At 46.7% G+C, this 21692-nt stretch overlaps 1 protein-coding gene across 1 annotated transcript; it reads right to left on the bottom strand.

The window, feature by feature from the left end:
- Positions 1-1498: 1498 nt before the first annotated feature.
- Positions 1499-21474, bottom strand: GOLPH3 (golgi phosphoprotein 3). The gene is made up of 4 exons (XM_066602485.1): positions 21091-21474; positions 12382-12513; positions 5048-5162; positions 1499-3236 (listed from the first exon to the last, which is right to left on the bottom strand). The coding sequence occupies exons 1-4, from the start codon at positions 21289-21291 to the stop codon at positions 2812-2814; spliced, it is 873 nt and encodes a 290-aa protein (XP_066458582.1). The 5' UTR covers positions 21292-21474; the 3' UTR covers positions 1499-2811.
- Between the last annotated feature and the right edge of the window lie 218 nt (positions 21475-21692).

Here is a 21692-nt window from a genome sequence, read left to right as displayed (position 1 = left end):
GGATTTGCTACACAAATATGCAGGTTTCCTGTGTATTCATGGTGGCCCATTCACTTCAATGCCCTACTGCGGTGCATCATATGCATCCAAATAGGACATGCTGCTTTTTTTTTTTACATTACCGAACATCGCATGAAGACCTCTATCACACAGGTGTTGCGACCCTTGATCGCCCGCATCACGGCCAAAAATCGCATGAACGGAAGAAAGCTGCGCCCAATAGCAGCTACATTTCCTATTTGCCCGTTCACACAGCCAGGCTGTGACATATATATACGCAGCAGCCTGGAATTCCGTGGGCCGGAAGGAGAGACTGTAGCGCAGTAGTCAGATGTTTTCATCAGGACTTAGTGACTTCAAGTTTTCAATCAGCAGTCTGTTTTTTTCCTACTCCAATGGATCACAAACAGCAGTGCCATCACCAACACAGGAGAGGGCAGCAGCTGATGCAATTATACCCAATGACGGAGCGGTGCCTCAGTAAAGTACAACTCCAAGGTGGGTATTATCACTTGGAGCGATGTAAACACACCCAGGGAGAACAATCCTGAATAAGCTCCAGGTTTAGATAGTTTGTCTAACCATGGCTCCATCTACACCCAGGTCTTTGGCAATGCTTCTGCAGCGTTTTTCAGTTTGTCCTACAACACTTGGGTTAGTGTAAACTGCACCTCAATCCAATCTTTGAGAAGAGATTGTCAGTAAAGCCTTACCTATTCTGGTAAACCATTTCTGCTTGTTTTGCTCCAGAGAACCACATTAGATGGGAACATTCAGCGATCCGAGCGGCTTACAATGAGGTGCTAGACTACTTGGGGCTAGGATTTCCCTGGAAGCCTTGGGGACGGGTGGTCCTTGAGCAGCACTGTGCACAGTACAGGGGGAACGCGGTGACTGAGGAAGAACATTAGTAGCCGAAAACAACTCGGCACCAAAAGGAGTCCGAAATCATTCCGATGAATGCGCAGGGTCAGGAGCAGCCGAACACAACGCTGGTGCTCCAACTAACAAGTCCCAACGCACATCTCGTCCTTGCTTAGCACAGATGGGCTATAACAAAAGACCAGTTCTAGCGTCCTTGCCGTATAAAAGAAAGAGAAAGGCGAGACTCCAGGGGCAAAATTGTATCACTGAGCAGCAAAAAAACGTCACCTGGTCGGATAGATCCAGATTTCAGTTGCACCGTGCTGATGGGAGGTCAGCATTTGCTGTAAGCAGCATGAATTGATGACCCCTCCCTATGAACTGGTCAGAACATGTTGGTACATCCACTCATCTGTGGCAACTACAATAAGTTTCCTGTCCGCAGGGGCCGATATTCCTGCAGAACGATTTTAACATCTAGCGTAATCTATGTTGCAACAAATTGAACCTTATTTCCGCCTTCAAAACTGCAACAATGTGCTACTAAATGGGGGGCTCTAATCAAGGGGCTATTCAGTATATGCAGTTATTCCAGTGTATCATTTTGGCTTAATAAAGAGACACAAAATCGCAGTTTCAGGCACTTTAAAGATCATTGTTTATTTACTGTATAATAAAAAGCTAGTATACAGAGGGAATCCGATTACTGCTTCAATCGTCATACCATCTCGTGTTTGTGTTGCTCTCCGTTAAACATTTAATGGCCTATAAAACCCCCTTTGTGCCGCTCCTGTGACTCCATGTACAGATCCCACGGGGCAGCAGGTGGGGGGAGAACGGGGTGATGTAGCATCAACATATCCTATGTACAAGAGCCAAACTATGGAGGAAATGTGACAGGCAACACTGAGCTCAAACATTAATGTGCTAAGCCGCATAACTTTACATACACACATTTATATATATAGAAAAAAAAAAAAGGAATTAGAGTTTTCTGAGTTTTTTGAGAAGAATCGGTAGTTGCGAACACAAGCATGCAACGCTTATCAGGACTGACCTTTGATTGTGTTTAAGCCTATACAGGGGGACAGATTAGTGTGAAATCAATGAAATTAAATAGAAAAATAAAATGCACCCTAAAACCTTAATGGTCACAAAATAGGAAAAAAAAAGTCATATACAAGAAGGTGGAAAAAAAATAATTATGTAACAGGACAATGGCGCTACCGGCACATGCCAACATTAATAAAATGATCCATGTAGCACAGCAACTGTAGTTGCGATGGCGAACCCGCAGATCAGAGCCTAAAAATGTGCAAGAGATTGGGCCAGACATTGGGTGTACATCCAAAATACGAAGAAGGGACGCTTTATTCGTCTTTTTACTATACAACTGTAACTATTTACACTATTAAATGGAATGTACGCCCATCCCAAAATGGCTTCCAAAAACCACGGGACTCTCTATGCTAAACAATTAAAATAATTGAGATTTTAGTAAATTTACAGGGAGATGAAGGGAGAGCAAGTGCCGAATGAGCAGCTTAAAAGAGGGAGAGGGACAAAAAAATTTAAAAAAGTTTTTATTCTGAAAAGTTAGTGTAACATGAGGAGAAGTGGGACAGAGCGATTTAAACTTTGGTGACTGAAAGGCCTTTTTGTGAAATGCGCTTCAGCAGGATTGTAAACCACCATGCCAGAATTATCTGCGTGCATCCAGATCACAACGGAGCTGAAAAAGAACATACTGGAAACCACATCAGCGAGGTGCACAAACGTAAGGAGTACTGAAATGCCAATATGGCAATAAGTAGTAATCTCTCTGAACAGGAACGTGTCTTGTGCGTTCCAAGGCGAGTCAAACGCAAAATTACGGAAAATGTTGAGCAGAAACAACTGGTGTTACGGTGAATGAACACTCCCGTCCACTGATTGGCGTTTTGTTTTTTACTTTGTAAAGGTGGCCACTACGGCCCATAGGATTTCATTAGCATTGGGCTTCATGGCCTCTACTTCAGGGTCTAGATCCAGGAGCTGTCGGACTCTCTTCATAGCCAAGTCATACTGGTCGTCTAGGAGAGGGGCAAATGCGTTCTCGATGACGTCTGAGGAATGGGCTAGGTAGATGAGGGCCAGCAAGCGTTTGTCCATGCGGTGAGGATCCTTCACCCACTTGTCCAGAACGGCTTCTTGCACTTTCTTGATGAGACGTTGCTTGATGTTATTGTTGGTCAGCGGGTGCGTGGTCATATCGAATAGCAGGAAGTTCTGTTTTTCCGTTGTCAGGACGCCTTTTTCCACAAGATTCTTTGCCAAACGTTCACGTACATTTCGTAGTTGAAAATGGAGTTTTAATGGGTTCCAAGTCTCACCTGAAAGATACATTAATGGACTTTATTTCTGGGTCTCAAAATCAGCAGAGGGGTTTTCTGTGAAAATTCACTCCAGGTTATGCGATAGTGGAAGATAACCATTAGAGATGAGCGAGTATACTCACTAAAGGCAATTGCTCGAGCGAGCATTCATTGCCTTTATCAAGTACCTGACCGCTCGAAACTGAAGGTTCGGGTGGCGGCAGCGGGGGAGCGGTGAATAGCGGCAGGCAGCAGGAGGGAGCGGGGATGGGGGGGGGGGGTGGGAAGGGAGAGAGGGAGAGAGAGATCTCCCCTCCATTCCTCTCCGCTCTCCCCCGCAGCTCCCTGCCCGCCGCCGGCACCTGAACCTTCAGTCTCGAGCGGGCAGGTACTCGATAAAGGCAATGCTCACTCGAGCAATTGCCTTTACAGAGTATACTCGCCCATCTCTAATAACCATTACTCACCCTTTAAACTCACACTTGCTGCTCCAGTCCCTGCTGTTAGTCAACGATGACATCACAGTTAATGAGACTGCTGGAGCCAATCGCTGGCCTCGGCAGTCATATCATTCATGCACACATGAGTACTTGACTGCAGTAGTCATATATACAATATCCCTTCCTGGAACAGCAGTGCTGCAGCACAGGGACAGTTAAAGGGATGGGTAACTGTTATTTTATACTATTACCTACCCTAGGGCAATTTTGTTTTAACTCTTCAAAAAACCCTTAAATTTTTTTTTACATTCAGCTTTGCTAATCAGTTAACATTCCTTCCAGAGATATTGCACAATGCAATATCCATAAAGGGCAAACATTTACAGAGCGCTTGCTTTGCCTCTGGCTGCAGTATTCATCATTATAATAGAACCGGTATGTAATACCATAGAAGAACTGCGCTAAAATACTTCCAAAAAAAGAAGGAAAATCAGCTGCTCAAGAATCTCAAAAGCTAAACACTAGGTAAGCACTGGTTTATTTTAACATCTCCAGTGAAACAAGCGTCACACTGGTCTTACATCCTCATGTACTGACCTTTACTCAGAAGTGCAGCTGTTTGTACTGCAGAGCTGTTAGTGTCTGCCAGGTCGCACATACAGAGGAGCTGCAGACCACTCACCATCACTTTCTATAAGCCTGACAAGCTCAGATAACTCTTCCCCAGTCTCATCCTCCCTTTTTTCACACTACAGAGTGACAGTGACTGTCTGCTTGCATCAGTGCTGAGGCTGCTGTAATCACAGGACTTTTGTGGCTACCAAGGTCCCTTTACAGACAGCCAATTCCCTGTGTGAGTAAAACATTGAAGGTATTTTAGCTACCATCTATCCAATACCTTGCCATCGTTCTCATAGTAATTCAAACTTATACTCTCCTGTATCTACATAAAATGACTGCAGTACGCAGCACAGCGAGTTATGCACAAAGCACTCTAGTGGCAGCAGTAGATGACCCACTTATTAGATTCACTGGCAACTTGGTTGCAAGCCTTGGGATATGGGCTAGCCTGCCATAATGAGACATTTTTTGTCTTTGCCAACACCAGGACTTGCTCAAATATGGGAACTATAAAAGGATCCAATCAAAAATACACCTTCAAACAAATGCACCAAAATGGCAGGCTGTCAGGGTATGCTGGGAATTGTAGTTTTACAACTGTTAAAGAGCCAAAAGTTGGTGACCACTGGTAATTACTGTCTTCATTAATTAGATAATTAATGAAAGCAGGGGTGCCCATCACACAGACCTCTGTCCAAGAATCTTTACAGTGGCATCTACCGTCCATGCAGTCTCTAAGGAGGAAAACATAAGTAAAAGGTTACCTACCGCTAAGAAGTTCGATCCAGCTCTGTACAGTCTCCGGGGTTGGGGTTTCTTTTATGTGTTTTAAGGCTTCATCGAGCATAACATCACCTGTTGGTGCATCAGATTTGCAGATAACCTGTAAGATACAAATACTCAAATATGACTTTACATTAACACAACAGAAGCCATTGTAATCAAGTGTTTAGTAATAAACCTACGATTACTAGACCTCACGGGGAAGTAGATGAAGAGGTAAACTATTGCCTAATGCTCAATCCCAATGCAAAATACGCTAGTAATGGTTTGTCGGAGGAATGCACCGATCAGTTGTATTGGGTCTCTTGTATGGAGACCAGATAATCATGTATTTCTTATGCCAGGGTTAAAGGGCTCATTGACACAGGGGTATTTACACAACGTAATACGCAGTACAGAACCACCATTGATGTGCGTTGGGGTGTTCAGCCCTGTGTATTTACGTGCGTGGGGGTGTTACAGAATGTACTATTTGTCTGTATTTTGGACCAAAATAGCCCATTGAAGTAAATGGGAATGTGTAAATACACAGGATTAAAGGGGCTGTTTACCACACAACCCCGCTTCCAAGGGAGGGGGCTCAATCACAATATTGCCTAAAAAACACTTATAAAGGATGGAATCTAAACATCCTCCAAGAACTTCTCCCAACCGTCTAGGAGCAATCGGGTGATGAACAATGCTTTTTTCAGCATGATGGAGCTCCATGTTGCAAGGCAAAAGTGATAACGAAGGGGCTCAGTCAACAAAACATTGAAATTTTGGGTCTATGGCCAGATTTAAATTCGGTTGAGAACCTGTGGTCAGTCGAACAGATGATGCAGATGAACAACAAAAAACAAAGTGTGAAAAGCTCCAAGCACTGATGGGGAAGAATGGGTTGCCAGTAGTCAAGATTTGGCCCAGAAGCGGATATGCAGCATGCCAGGGCAAAGTGCAGAAGTCTTGAAAACTAAGGGCCAACACTGTAAACATGGCGCTTAAACTTGATGTATTTGTCAAAGGTTTCTTCTCTATACACTTTGCTGTTCACCATGCTCCTACTCCGGTACTGGCATGTCGGGTCTTTCGCTTCTGTATCTCTACCATTGTAGCTTTATCTGATTCTACATGTCTTCTAGTTGGATCGGTTTGTTTACTGCACACTGTCCTTCAACCCTCTACTTTCTATACTGGCCTGTAAAGTGCTTACATATACTCCAGTAATACCATAAAAACATCTGACAACAAATGAAGCAGAAAAAACTTGACACATTTTGTTTTTCACAATCTCAGACCCTTTGGCCACTACTGTACATTTAAGGCTAGGCTCAGCGGCCGCTTGTTTACCATGTATTACGTGGGCTCTGAATACCCAGGTGATACACGGTAACTCGCAGGCAATTAAATTGCCTCATGCAGTTCCAATCACATTACCATGTCAGAATTACATAATACGCAAGTGCAAAAAAGGAACGCAGCATGTTCTATCTTGTCACATACACATGCGAGAAAGTGCCCATTGTTCCTGTGACGGCGCTGGAAATACAAACAGACACAAAACCAGGTGTACTGCGTATGTCAGCATGTGTGAGTATGCGGTCATACACCGGGCACAACCGACTCTACAGCTGTAACACTGCGGGACCCCCACAGCGGTTTATCGAGTGAGCCAGGCGTAATCCTAATGCACCGAGCTACATACACTGGGGAGAGGGAGACAAAATAAAGCACAAATGGGGACATTTATATACACCAAATATGAACACCGTACTAGAGCGCATGCTATCCTATTTTATAGTAGGCTGGCAGTAGCATGTTGCCACAGCCACATACCGGTTTCAGCAAGCTTCTGCCCTGTGGATGAGGCCTTATATTTGGTTTTTAACATCCCATTAACCCCTTTTCGACATCCACCATACATGTACAGGGCTCAAATACTGACATTAAATGTGCAACACACTGCAATGCTAAAGTACTGCAGTATACAGTGGTGCCTTGACATACGAGTTTAATCCGCTCTGAGATGGAGCTCTTAAGCCAAAAAAAACTCATATGTCAAAGCACTTTTCCCCATTGAAAGTCTATTAATGCATTCCAATAGAGAAACTAACTGCAAGTACAAAAAAAAACAAAAAACAGAAAAAAACAAAAAAATACACACCTACCACCGGCGTTCCCTCCTCCACGCCAACACAGAGCATTGCTTTCTGGATGTGGGGCTTGAATACCCTTGCCTCCAGCAAGCTAAGCTCTGATTGGTCAACCCAGTGCCAGCTTTCATTGGCTGACACGCCGCCGAGTTAACCAATCAAAGCGTAGCTTGCTGGAGGCGAGGCATTCAAGTCCCGCATCCAGAAAGCAATGCTCTTTGTCGGCGTGGAAAAGGGAGCGACAGCCTGCAGCAGCGATGCAGACGATCGTAAGGCCGAAATACCGGCGACAGGCGAGTATAGATGCCCCCAAGCCTCAGCTTGCAAGTTTTTTGACTTGCAAGCAGGCTCGTACCCCGAGTTTTTGTTCGTAAATCAGAGCAAAAATTCAGGAAAGAGCCTGCTCGCAAGTCAAAAACCTCCCGAGGTACCACTGTATACAAATGAATCCTGAACAGGAAATACTGAAAGAAAAAGTAAAACGCAAAATAAAATGGTACTGCTACGTCTGTCAATGACCGTCCACCACAATACACAGTGTATTGTACAAGCCATCAAGCAATCTCAAGCTGAGGTCTCATATGGGAGGGGTAGATAAAAGAAAAGGGAAAAAAAAATGAAGATAAAGTTAAAAAACCCTTTAACAATTTTATAAAAAATACAAAAGATCAACTCTAAATTGGATTTCCGCTTTAATAAGAGTCCAAACTATTACTAAATGCTACATATTGTTCACTGTGCAGGATACAGAAATACATAATGCAACAATTATTTTGGTACCAGGTCTAAAACAAAAAATATATAGAATCAAAAGTGATCAAAAAAGTGTCATGTATCCAGAAAGGTACCAATAAAATCTACAGGCCGCCCAGCAAGAAGCAGCTATATCTACATAAAAATAAAGTGGTGGCTATCAGAATACAGCAACATTTTTTTTAAACTACATAAATTAAAGTATCTCCAAATTTGAGCGGACACAAAGCTGACATGTCATTTTTGTGGCAGCAGGAACACTGGAAAATCAAATCCCGTAAAATAGCGCAATTGTGATTTTTCATCATTTCACCACTTTTTAAAGTTTAACAGCACATTAAAATGGTAGCATTATAAAAAATAGAACCCGTGCAACAAAAAAAAAACAAAAAAAAAACAAAACACCCCCCCAAAACCCATAAAGCTCTCAAATGGATATGCTGACAGGAAGAACGTTATGGCTCTTAAAAAGTGGAGATAAAAACATGAAAAGGAAAATGAAAATGCTGATTAAAAAAAGTTCAAAATATTACATAAATTTCTTCTAGACAGTGAACAGTGTAAAAAAAAAAAGCCAGTATTGCTGTTTTTTATTTGCCTCTTCAGTGCGCAGATTTTTATGCTTAGTAACACCTTATAGGTTATATATTATGAAGATTTTGGACTGTTTGGAAGTGGACATCAACTAACCATGTGCAACATGGAAGGGGGGGGGGGGGAAGAGTAGTTATATGGTGAGCTACAGTGTATACACTATATATTTACAGACCTACCTGAGGAAAAGCCAGATTTCACCTGGCAGAAATACAAGCTTGTCTCTGCATTGGAAGAAAAGGGGCAAAGTCTTCAGAAGAGAATGGCTACATTGAAACTCATTAAGGAAGACTAAATTCCTTGACAGAGCAGAAGTAACTGTTAAAGGAAATGACTTTCAGTGTACCTGCAGAAGCAGAGGAATGGAAGCATGTGACCCAAAGAAGCCGGAGGATCAAGAGTCAGTCAGCACCCATACGGCTCTGGAACCATACCATGGTTCTCACGCAGAACAATGAAGAGGTACTGCAAGAAATTACTTTGCCCACAAGGAACAGTCTAGTAAGCACCCAGAATACCCTTGGATGGGGAGAAAATAAGTGTTGTTGTGAAGACGAAAGGGAATGGTGGTTGTGGGGGATTCCCTATAGAGGAACAGAGGACGCTGTCTGCAGACCTGACACCTCATGAGAGGCGCACAAATCAAAGATCTGTCTGATAGGCTATCAAGACTCTTCCGTTCTACAGAACACTACCCATTCCTACTAATACATGTAGGGACAAATACTGCAAAAAAAAGGACCTTGCAACTATCTGCAAAGACTTTGAAGACCTCGGAAAGAGGGTGAATGAACTGGGAGCACAGGTGGTCTTCTCATTCATCCTCCTAGTGGATGGCCATGGAACAAGGAGATGGAACAGGATTCTAGAGGTGAACAACTGGCTATGTCAATGGTGCCGTCAGCAAAGATTTAGATTTATAGACCATGGAGAGAATTCCCTATATGATGGACTGCTTTCTAGAGACTGGCTGCACCTTACAAGACAGGTATGTTTGGCAATTGCCTTGCTACACTCATCAGGAGAGCTTTAAACTAGAACAACATGTGAGGTGAAGTGAAAGGCCAAGCAAAAATATACAGCTAATTAATACAATTGAGAACCTCACTATTAGACGTGGAAAGAACAAAAAATAAATTCAGAAGGAATGTAGGGGAGCAAGAGACACTGATCACAAACTAAAATGTTTCTACACAAACACACACAGCATGAGAAACACAAGGAGAATTGTAGCTCCTAACACAGGAAGAGGAATATGATGTCATAGGCATCACGGAAACTTGGTGGGATGATACGCATGATTGGAATACAAGACTTGAAGGATACAACTTATTTATAAGAAACAGTCATAATAAAAAAGGAGGAGGTATTGCATTGTATGTTAGGAAAACATTCATCGCCACAGAGATTCAAGCTTCACAGCATAGGAGTTCCGTGGAAACTGCTTGGGTAAGAATACAAGGAGAGAACAGAGAGGACACCATTGTAGGCATTTACTATAGGCCACCTGGACAAGCAGAAGATATGGATGAACTCTTTCTACATCAGATGGCCAAGCTTTCAAAAAAGCACAACATAGTGATCATGGGATGTTTTACCGATCCAGACATTTGTTGGGAATCTCTCTCAGGCAAAAGTAATGGATCCAACAAATTCTTATCCGCTCTTGCTGACAACTTTATCTTCAAAAAGGTGGAAGAGAAAACAAGAGGATCTGCTATCTTGGACCTAATTCTTACCAACAGGGAGGGAATGGTTGAGGAAGTAAGGGTGGCTGGGACCTTAGGAGGCAATGATCATGCTATCATTGAATTTTGGATAACAAGGGGAGGAAGACCTGAGAAAACTCAGACCTCAAGGCTGGATTTCAGAAAGGCAGATTTTAATGAACTCAGAAAGAGGGTAGGAAGAATCCAACGGCAGGATGTTCTTAAGGACAGAAATGTCCAAGAAGGTTGGGAAATATTGCGAAATAAGATTCTCAAAGCATAATTGTTAACAATCCCTAAGGCCTCATGTCCACGGGGAAAATCAGGCCCGCTCCTGCCCCGCGGACATGAGCGCTGAAAATGAGAATAAATAAGAATAAACTTACCTCCCCCGCCCGCTCCGGATCTCCTTTTCGGCGCGGCGTCATCTTCTCTCCGGCGCGGCCGGTTCTTCTTTCGTCGGCTCGGCGGATGCGCAGGATGACGTCGGTGACGTGCCCTGCGCATGCGCCGGCCCGAAGAAAAAAGATCCGGCCGCGATGGAGAGAAGATGGAGCCTCGGTGAAGGGAAGAACCGGAGCGGGTGAGTAAATTCCTATTTTAGGTCTCCTGCAGATCCGGACGGCTTCCACAGGCTTCAATAGAAGCCCGCGGGAGCCGTCCCCACGGGAGACCCGAACGAAAATGGAGCATGGTCCAGATTTTTTCATGCTCCATTTTTTTTTAAAATCACTTTTATTGACCACCCGCGGGTATTTATCTACCCGCGGGTGGTCAATACATCCCTATGGGATGCGGATCCACGGACAGGAGAAGAGTTAAATTACGCTGCGGATTTTAATTCTTCTGTTGCCCGTGGACATGAGGCCTAAAAGAAGAAACCAAATAAATTCCTATTTGGTTTCTATTTTCTTTCAGAAGGAATAATAGATCAGCACTGCCACTGTTAACCCTTTAAATGACCAGATTGATGTTCAGGGGTCCCAAATTCCTGAACAACAGGAGAAGTTCCAGGAAATTGGAAAGAGACAAATGTTATCCCTATTTTCAAATAAAAAAAAGGGAAGAAGGTGGATCCACAGAACTACAGGCCTGTAAGCCTGACTTCTATACAATGAGAGATCTTTGAACAAATTAAACAGCAAGTATGCAAAAACTTGAATGATAATGCAGTAATTAACCAGAGCCAGCATGGGTTGGTAACAAAAAAGTAATACCAGACTAATCTAATTTCCTTCTGCGACAGACTTAGAAAACTGGGTTGATCAGGAATATGCGTTCAATATAGAATATTCTTGACTTTAGTAAAATATTTGACAAAGCACCTCATACCATACTTACTGAAAAAGATGACCAAACATGGGATTGACAAGGCAACTATTAGGTATATTCACAACTGGCTGAATGATCGTACTGAAGTGGCCATAAATGACTGCACATTGAATTGAAAGATTATATCTCAAGTGGGGTACCACAAGTCTCTGTCCTCTGCTCAGTGGTGTTCAACATTTTTATAATTCATCTAGGAGGAGGTAATTGATGGGAACTGATCAAAGCTAAGAGGGATAGCTAACACTATATAAAAGAGGATTCAAAAAGATAGGCACAAACTTGAGCAGTGGGCGGCAATTTACAGAATACATTTCTCCCTGTTGAATACCAAAGTCCTACAAAAAAAAGTGGGCTAAGCAGCAGCATATGTGCATAAGACTTGGGTATACTAACAGATCACAGACTGAACATGAGTCAACAATGTGATGCAGCAGCAAACAATTCTGGGATGTATTAAGAGTAGCAGAGTCTAGATCATGTGAGGTAATTATCTCCCTCTACTCTTCCTTAGTCAGACCTCATCTGGAATACTGTGTCCAGTTTTGGAGACACAAAAAAAAAAAAAAAAAAAAAGACACCAACAAACTGGAGCAAGTTCAGAGAAGACCTACCAGGACTGTGAGTGGTCTTCTGTAAACCATATCCTACGAGGAACAGTTAAAGGATCTGAAATGTTGAGGATATGTTTACATGTAGTTGAAATGCTGCAGAATTTCTGCAGCGGAAAGTTCCGCAGTAAGTTTTGCATCCATAACAGTCAAAATCTGCACCACTTCTAGTTTAACTGTATTATTCATACCTTTCTTGCTAAGAGACTTTTACGCCTCATTCCACCAGCCTCCAGAGTAACACGTCCTCTGAACGCCAGCTCAATCAACATGCATCCTCGTAGTCCTGCAGATATACAGTCATTCCAGAAGGACGTGTAGCCCTAGGAGAGAAAATACAAGACTTAGTCACTTCTTTATGTTAAATAGAAATATGTAGTACACATGGAAAGGGATTGTCTAGATGCTACACCAAAATGCCCCTCTAACCCCTTGACGGTCCAGGATGTACCATTTGTGTCATGGAGGTCGGGGTATGTATGGAGGAGGATCGTGGGTCAATCCCGCTCTATGCAATGTGGGTGCCAGCTATTTCTCACAGCAGACACACATGCAACAGTTCCAATGAGCATGACCGCTCTTAACCCTTTAAATGCCATTGTCAATTCCAAACACAGGGATTTAAATGCCCGAATCGATGTTCGGGGGTCTTGAATAGCCCCCCCTGCCCCCCCCCCGAGGTGAGATTGTCACATCTACATGACTTTAGCTGCTGTAGGGGTGCCTAGGTCTCCCTATTGGCGGCTTGATTTGCCGTAAGCATGGGAGAGAAACACAAAAACATGCCAGAATTGCGTTTTTGATCACCCTGTCTGCAAGAAGAAAAAAAAAACAAAAAGGGATCAAAATGTCACATGTACTCCAAAATGATACAAATAGAAACCACGGCACGCCCTGCAAAAAATGATCTCTCGCACAATTACGTCGACGGAAAAATAAAAGTTATGGCTGTCAGAAGATAGCGGCAGAAAATTTTATTTTTTTCTAAAAATATATATTTTTTTATACAAAATAAGAACCCGTGCAAAGATGGCGGTATTTCGGGTTTTTTCTCCATTTTGAATTTTTATCTTTAGGTTTTTCAGTACATTAAATAGTACCATTGAAAAATACAGCAAAAAACAAGCCCTGGGACAGCTACAGTGATGGGTAAATAAAAGTTATGATTTTGTAAAATGGGGGGGAGGAAAAACTGAAAGTGAAAAGTTAATAGATAAAAAAAAAAAAAAAAAGGGCATCAGAGACCATCTTTAGGCCCAATGTCCACGGGCGGAGAGCTGGTCTGCGCATAAGACCTCGGCGGCGCGAGCACACCGGAGAAGCCCCATTGAACAGAACAGAAGACCGCGCAGCGTAAGCGCGTCTAATGGAAGGAGAAGGCAGCGTTAGTCGGCGCCATGGAGACGGGGACGCCAGCACCGGAGCAGGTAAGTGAATAACTTCTGTATGGCTCATATTTAATGCACGATGTATATTACAAAGTGCATTAATATGACCATACAGAAGTGTATAACCCCACTTGCTTTCACGGGACAACCCCTTTAAAAAGCTTGTTGCCATTTGCAAAATCTTAGAAGACCTAGTCTGACAGTCGAGTGTCAACTCCCTTATAAAAGTCAGGCTGAAGTCTCAGGTTACCTGCTTCTATTCAGTCTGTATAGAAGAGTGAAGGAGCAGTCCCCAGAGCGCCCCCTATCGGAAGGGAGCTACTTTACCTTTTACAAGGCCTTGCAGCATGACTACGCGCGTAAGACTGCTTCCACATGGGCGATTTTCTTGCGCTGTGACAGTGCTACAAACCACATGTATGTGGAGCCCATGATTTGCTATGGGTTCCTTCACATTAGCCATGTTTTGTAGGCTGCTACATTGCGAGACTACAAAATTGGGGCGTGCTCTATACAGCCACGATGTGCTATGTTTTGTAGCCTCCTTGTTTATCGCACTTGTCATTTCCTTGCAATGCAGTGTTTTTTTTTTTACCATTAGAAAGTCGCATTACTTTCACGCTATAAGATAGCGGTAGCAGCGACGCAACGCTACAGTTTTCCCTAAGGAAAAAAAACATGACTGACGCTACAGAATCGTGTGTGCATAGCAGCGATATAGCCGTCACCCGTGTGGATGCGGCCTTAGCCAAACCTACTAACCAATATATCCAGCAGTTTCGGGGCTCTTGCTCCTCCTTAGTGTATGTTAGGGTTCTAGCTGGCTATGTAAGAGGCCATTACATGTGAGTTCTTGGGGATTAGGCTTCTCCTTGAGGAGCCCACAAGTGTGCAGGGAGTCTTATAGGCCATGCAATGCTCTAAATGGAATAATCTGTTACAAAGCCTGTCAAAAGGTCCAATGTTGCCTCATAGGTAGCTACCTTCCAGCAGGTGGCACTGTAGAGGAGGATTCCATCGCTCATTTGAATAGCTTTTCCCCCAGAGAGCATTGCATGGCCTACAAGACCCTACACTATTGTGACGCTCTCTCCAACAAGAAATGCTCCAGTTTGTAGACATGCCAAGGTGTCACTGCAAGCAAAACTATAAAGCCAGCTGCTGGAATGAATCACAGCGGGATCGGGATCTCCAGCATCGTCTCCGCCAACACACAGCAGCACTGACTGGAGGCTGCAGGCAGTCATCCGCACAGCATGCAATCCAGCATGGTCACCTTGGCAGGTTGCTAGGCAGCGGGTGAACAATAGCAGAGCGCACACGCAGCACCCCCTCCTGTAGCAGCAGCTGTCACCTCTCATCGGCCCCCCATGTCTAGTCACTTCCTTAAGAAAGACCCAAGACTTTGTGTAGTCTGAGCGACGAGTGCGAAATACGACATTCCGGACAAATATTGGGGTCATTTCTGTATGAACAGTCAGTATACGGCGACTGCTGTCAGGAGTGTTAATATACAGCGTGTACCCCAATAGTGGGGGGCGACATGCAGCGTCCGAACACAGTGCAACACTGGCTTCACTTGGAGGCAAGTACAACTGCGTGCGCCTTTGTGCAACATGTTTGCGCTATGAACGAGGCTTTTTTGCGCACGTACCTGCGCACACGACTGCAGGGTACATTTGCGTACGGAGATTGCAATGGGCAGTTGGTTCAAGATGTGTTCTTTTCGCAGCGCTCCACGCGTCTCTTTGCCTGCTGTGTGCATTTGTGCACCCATGGACTTTTATGGGGACCTTTGGTGCGCAAATACGCAGAAAAATAGAACATGCTCCATTTTTTCATGCATCCTAGATGCGCATGTAAAATATGAGCATGTGGACGAAGCCATTGAAATGAATGGGTTCTATTCACTGCGTATTGTGCACGCAGATATGTCCATGTGCAGCCGGCCTGAGTGTCGGGGTTCAGCTGTACGTGAGTGACGCTGGTGTGAACGGAGCCTTCTAGCTTCTACAGGGTCATCACCAGTCAGATGCCACGTCACCCCCATGTATACAGGGCTGCAGTAACTGAAGCACAACCTGGCTATTGTCCAAGAATATACCGCAGGATCTGGAGTCTGACTGCCGCGCAAACAACCCACATGGATGTGTAAACATGACAAGCCACTTGCGTGTACAACTACATTCCAACGAATGTGCTGAAATCTCGGAAGAAAACATCCCATTTAGGCCAATTTCACAGCGCGATATTGAGCTGTGACTCTCCCCCGATATTGCGCTCAGGAACGTGCGGTGTATCCACAGATGCGAGGCGTTTGTGTCAAAAACGCCCATCACTCCAGGGAAGAAGCAATCCGCGTGGGAGGATCGGCAAGGGTTTCCTATTGTTTTCAATGGGAAGCCTCACATCACATGGCAATTGCATACAACTAGCACACGGCGTGCGATATTTTTCTGGCACCATTGTAAACAAATGGGCAAGGCGTTCCAAGGGAACACCCAAACATAGGACGTGCCGCTCATGTATATGACTCCATTCAAAACAATGAGGTTCATATTCGTGCGCGAATCGTTGCAAAGTTTTGTTGCCATGCGAATACGGCCTTACGCTGCCTTCAGTATTCTCTGCCAGTTTTTGGTAGAAGGAAAAAAATAAAAGAGCGAGGAAAATAAAAATGCATGTAGTTTTTTTTTGTTACAGTGCCTGCATCTTTAGGCGCATGTTTTGGTAACATAGGGTGTTTTGTTGGCATCTATTCCTATTAAGAAGTGTATGGGAAATGCATCTGGAAAAAAAACAAAGCGCACAAACTCCAGAACATGCCACAGACTAATGCCAGTTACCCTCCCTCCTAAAGGTGACGTTTAATAAAGGACGATGCCGCTTGGTGACTTGTGACGGTGCTTCACATTAGCAGATTTCACCTAGTTTGAATTCAATTAAAAGGGTGATCTCTGCGCCAAATCAGCTACTTGTACCCAAATCCTTACAGTCTGTATAACCAGCGGGGAACTTTACAAGGGATGACTATGGCTCATGTGCTTTCCCACAGGAGTGATGTCACGCAGCGAATGGAGGTGGAACACACAGATCTTCCGGCCGGCCGACTCCATTCACCATGAACAGGCAGTTGTTCAAAGAGTAACGACTGCCTGTTCACACTGAGCGGGGAGTCACTCACCAGTCAGTTTACAGCGAGCTGAAACTAAGCGACTGACGAAGATTTTTCTCGCTCCGTACCCCAACGGGCTCATCGTTTACACAGGACAACCGTCCAGAGCTTGTTTGAGAAGGTTCTTGGCCGCTAGTTGTCCCATGTAGAGCCACCATTAGTGGGCATTCACCAGTTGCTGATCTGCTGCAGGTTCTCTTGTGGATTTTGGTCAAGATCCGCAGAAGCTCAGCTATGTATGAGCGCACGCTCAGGGTGGAGTCAAACCACGCTTACCTTTGTACCTCTTTCCAAAGTTACACTTTTCTGAGCCAAAGCAGAAGTGGATGCGGCAAAAAGGAGAAGCAGCTGTACTTCCTGTATATCTCCCCGTCCTCATGAAACACTGCACAACTTTAGGGAAAGACAGCCTGATCACCTAGATGCTGCTTGTTAATGGGACAGTCATTACAACACGCTTTTTATCCTGAACGGCAAAAAGCGTAAAAAAAAAAACTAACCTAAAGACAGGGGGCCTTATACAGCGAATGTGAACGACTGAACGAGCCAACGATGTATCTACAGGTTTAAACAGGCGAGTGAACTGCGACAGAATTCGTGTGTCGAAATGAGAAATCAGCAGGTCTAAGCGGACCCTTAAGGTCCTTCCGCATAAACCAATTCTTGGACACCAATGAATGCCGATCAACAAGTACGTCGATTAGCACTCGTTTGCTTTTGTGTCCACAGGCCAAGTACCAGGCCACCCATTTTCACCCCGATTTCCAATTCGTCTAGGTCCATTTACCGCATGTAGGTTAAACAAGAAGGGCGAGAAGATGCAGTGCTATCGGACCCCTTTGCCAACCCCAAATCTGTGTCCCCATACTGTGTTCTTGAAGCACATGTAAATCCTCCTGGTATGCTCTAGCTTTTTCACAGAAGGACCAGAAACACCAGGAATCAGGCCGTGTAAATGGGCCTTTACACTCCTTCCTGCTGCGCCACTTAAGGCTTTGGCTCAAAAACGGCACCAAAAAACGGCGAGTGAATCCGCCCACAGGCCTTAAGGAAGGAGCGCTTTCCTCTATACGTGTACAAGTCCGCCGTTTAAGGTTACTTGCGTGAAGACATTTTGTCCGCCTGATTCTTATCCGATATAGAAGCCATTCATGTAAAAGGCACACAGGCTTTTTTTTTTTTTTTTTAATTTTAATTTTTTTTAACCTTGGACAGCTTAAAGGGGTTGTCTCGCGCCGAAACGGGTTTTTTTTTTCCATAGGCCCCCCGTTCGGCGCAGGACAACCCCAAGGGATGTGTTAAAAAAAAACAAAACATTACTTACCCGAATCCCCGCTCTGCGACGTCTTCCTTCTTCCTTCACCAAGATGGCTGCCGGGATCTTCACCCACGATGCACCGCGGGTCCTTTCCCATGGTGCACCGTGGGCTCTGTGCGGTCCATTGCCGATTCCAGCCTCCTGATTGGCTGGAATCGGCACACGTGACGGGGCGGAGCTACGGGGTGACACGTAGAAGGGGCGGGGCCAGAACGCCGCTCATGCCGGACAGAGCAGAAGGGGAGAAGACAGCACAGCGCAAGCGCGTCTAAAAAAGCAAGACGACATCAGAATTAGACGGAGCCATGGACGCCAGCAACGGAGCAGGTAAGTGAATAACTTCTGTATGGCTCATGCACAAAGTGCATTAATATGGCCATACAGAAGTGTATACCCCCACTTGCTGCCGTGAGACAACCCCTTTAAGTTAAAAAGAAAAAAAATGCAGCATGTCCTATTCTGCGATTTTTGGAGAAGAGCCCACGCCAATGTGCGGTGTTCAGCACAACAGACGGCAAACAGACGAGTGTTGTCCGATGCGAATTGCGCCTCAGAATATCTTTTAAATCCCCCGTGTGTATGTACCTTTAAAGGGGTTTCCCAACCATTACCACTGAGGGAAGACCCACTAGTGTGTGTGTGTGTGTGCGAGGTCCATCCGATAGCGATATGGATGGAACTCACCAATTCAGATCCAGCATAAAACCCTGGATGAACATGCCGGTCGGACGCCAGCAGCGGGACGGATACTATTACGGTCCGGCATGTCAGATCCAGCAGCTCTGGATTGCTGTTCGCCGCGGCTCAGCGCAGGCGTGAACGTGGCCTACAATTCACTACTGTGGCTTTACGTAACTTACATAGAGACGGGCACCATGTTGGTAGGATGTACCAATCCAGCCATTCACCTTCAGGCGGATGAAGTGGCCGGGTCGCTGGGAGCTCCCACCGTTCTCCTAAACGCCTCCTCCACGCAACCCAAACCCCTCCCACAGCACCGAACACGGGAACACGGCAAGGAGAGGAACGTATTTTAGTCACATGTGGATGTGATGCACCGACTATTAGGGGCATTTAGCGAATCAACTGCCTATACTGATGTGGTCACATGACTGGCGATATAAACAGTATATCTGACTGGCGCAGCGATCATCTAGAAGTAGTCCGCAGTCGTTTAAACCACGTTTAGCTGGAAAAGTCTTTTAACCTATTTCAAGCTGCATTCTTTAACACATTCTACGGCGTGGGCAATGAGCTGCGTAAAAAAAAAAATGTGAAAAAGTGCGCAGCCGGCCTTAGTGACCAAAAAAAAGTGCAATTCTAAAGTTGTGTATTTATTTTCTCAGGCTACATCCGACATCTGAGACGTGTTATTTTGACAGACCGACTCATACGAGCGCAGCGATACAAAGACGTTCGTTTTACATTTGGGAAAAAGGCTTTTTTTTAATATCCTTAAATTTTTGCAATATAAACCAGTTTCCTTCATCCCCACTGGAGACATGGACACGCCACACTCGGCGCGAGCGGACCCCGCCGCCACACTCGGCGCGAGCGGACCCCGCCGCCACACTCGGCGCGAGCGGACCCCGCCGCCACACTCGGCGCGAGCGGACCCCGCCGCCACACTCGGCGCGAGCGGACCCCGCCGCCACACTCGGCGCGAGCGGACCCCGCCGCCACACTCGGCGCGAGCGGACCCCGCCGCCACACTCGGCGCGAGCGGACCCCGCCGCCACACTCGGCGCGAGCGGACCCCGCCGCCACACTCGGCGCGAGCGGACCCCGCCGCCACACTCGGCGCGAGCGGACCCCGCCGCCACACTCGGCGCGAGCGGACCCCGCCGCCACACTCGGCGCGAGCGGACCCCGCCGCCACACTCGGCGCGAGCGGACCCCGCCGCCACACACGGCGCGAGCGGACCCCGCCGCCACACACGGCGCGAGCGGACCCCGCCGCCACACACGGCGCGAGCGGACCCCGCCGCCACACACGGCGCGAGCGGACCCCGCCGCCACACACGGCGCGAGCGGACCCCGCCGCCACACACGGCGCGAGCGGACCCCGCCGCCACACACGGCGCGAGCGGACCCCGCCGCCACACACGGCGCGAGCGGACCCCGCCGCCACACACGGCGCGAGCGACCCACAGCAACACACTAGTACGGCATTATACCAGTATCTGACAAGCCATCTACCAGTGTCCCACTTTGATGGGTATCCGTTCATGGCAGCCTGGGGCCTTCAGAAGGCTTTGGGCTGCCACAACAATGGAGTGCCATCTCACCATGAGGGGTCCGCCTGGGACCCCCTAATGCAGATAGAGGGATTTAAATGGCGTGGTCAAAAACTGCCAGTGGTATTTAAAAGGTTAACAGCAGTGATCAGCACGAGCGGTGACAGCGGCGCCCACCTTGTATGGAACGAGAGCGCCCCCCACCGCCATATAAACCCTGCGTGCCGCGGTGTAACTGTACGGCCAGTGGATGAATGGGCTTAAACCAAATCGCCGACCCAAAGTATGTGCAACAAGAGACTGTTGTGCGGTGCTGCCCCCGGGGGGTGGGGGGATGTCACCCCCGACGACACACCGAAGGGGCAAAAAATAAATTAAACCAATGTTATTTGAAAGCAAAACGCATTGCCGTTTCCATCGCGGAGTCGCCCGCGGTCCGAGGACCCGGAGGGGCAGCTCACATCGCCGTTGGACCCTCCATCACAGATCCGGCCTAAAAAAGCAGGACAAGACGCGCCAATTTGTCCACAAAAATGATGGACCCAAATACGGTCAGTCCGGCGCCATCGCTGTCCACCCTGCGCCAGATCCCGCACAGTCGGCATTTGGCCGTTTAGCGCATCCTAGCGGCAGAACAATGGGAACACGAAGTGCATAAAGAGGTCCGAGACAAGGTGCCCGCCGGTGCCATCACCACACTACAGGGTGACAGGTCACGTGACTGCTGGTCATGACGTCACCGCATTGTTTACATCAGGAAGTCAGACTGGCAGCCCCCTCACCTCCCGGTCCTTCAGCCCGAGCAGCAGCACCTCCTCCATCAGGGTGAGCCTGGCCTCCTTGTCCCCGGCCCGGTCCTCCTCCTCCAGCTCCTCGCGCTCCCGCTCCTCGTTCTGGCCCTCGGCCGCCCTCTCCCGGTCGCCGCGGGAAGCCTCGGTGCGGCGCTGCACTAGGCCAGAGTTGCGTTGGGTGACGGACGTCATGGCTGGGGAGTTCAGTGGTGTCACACGCTGCGCTGGGGGCGGGGAGGGCTATCTGGCGGCCCGGGCTGCGCACATCAGGCCTCGCTCTCTCCCCCCCCGGTGGCTCCGGTTCAGCGCTCCGCTGCAGGAAGAAGCGGCTGCTCGGTAGTCGGCCAAGATGGCGGCTCCCGCTGACGTCACCAGAGGATGTGGCAACAAACTGTGCGAGAGGCGGAGCCGGGGAAGTGACGTCACGGCGCGGGAAGGCGGGAAGCCCTCTCAGGTGACGCGCAGGTGTACGGAGCTCCACAACAACCAATCAGAGTTCAGCTCTTAGTTTTTAAAGGCTCTTTGAAAAATGAAAGTCGCAACGTGATTGGTTGCTAGGGGCAACGGCTCCATTGTTTTACTCTTCTTCAGTT

Source organism: Eleutherodactylus coqui, chromosome 5, assembly GCF_035609145.1.
Source record: "Eleutherodactylus coqui strain aEleCoq1 chromosome 5, aEleCoq1.hap1, whole genome shotgun sequence".
Classification (NCBI taxonomy): Eukaryota; Metazoa; Chordata; class Amphibia; order Anura; family Eleutherodactylidae; genus Eleutherodactylus; species Eleutherodactylus coqui.
Note: the sequence above shows the minus strand (reverse complement) of the source record. Positions and strands in the feature narration are given on the sequence as shown.

Excerpts from the sequence above, each read along its gene's own strand:
- GOLPH3 (XM_066602485.1), bottom strand. The coding sequence starts at position 21,291 with ATGACGTCCGTCACCCAACGCAACTCTGGCCTAGTGCAGCGCCGCACC. Across the intron at positions 12,514-21,090 it reads TCGGGCTGAAGGACCGGGAG|GGCTACACGTCCTTCTGGAA; the intron begins GTGAGGGGGCTG and ends TTTCTCTCCTAG. Across the intron at positions 3,237-5,047 it reads CTGGATCGAACTTCTTAGCG|GTGAGACTTGGAACCCATTA; the intron begins GTAGGTAACCTT and ends TGTATCTTTCAG.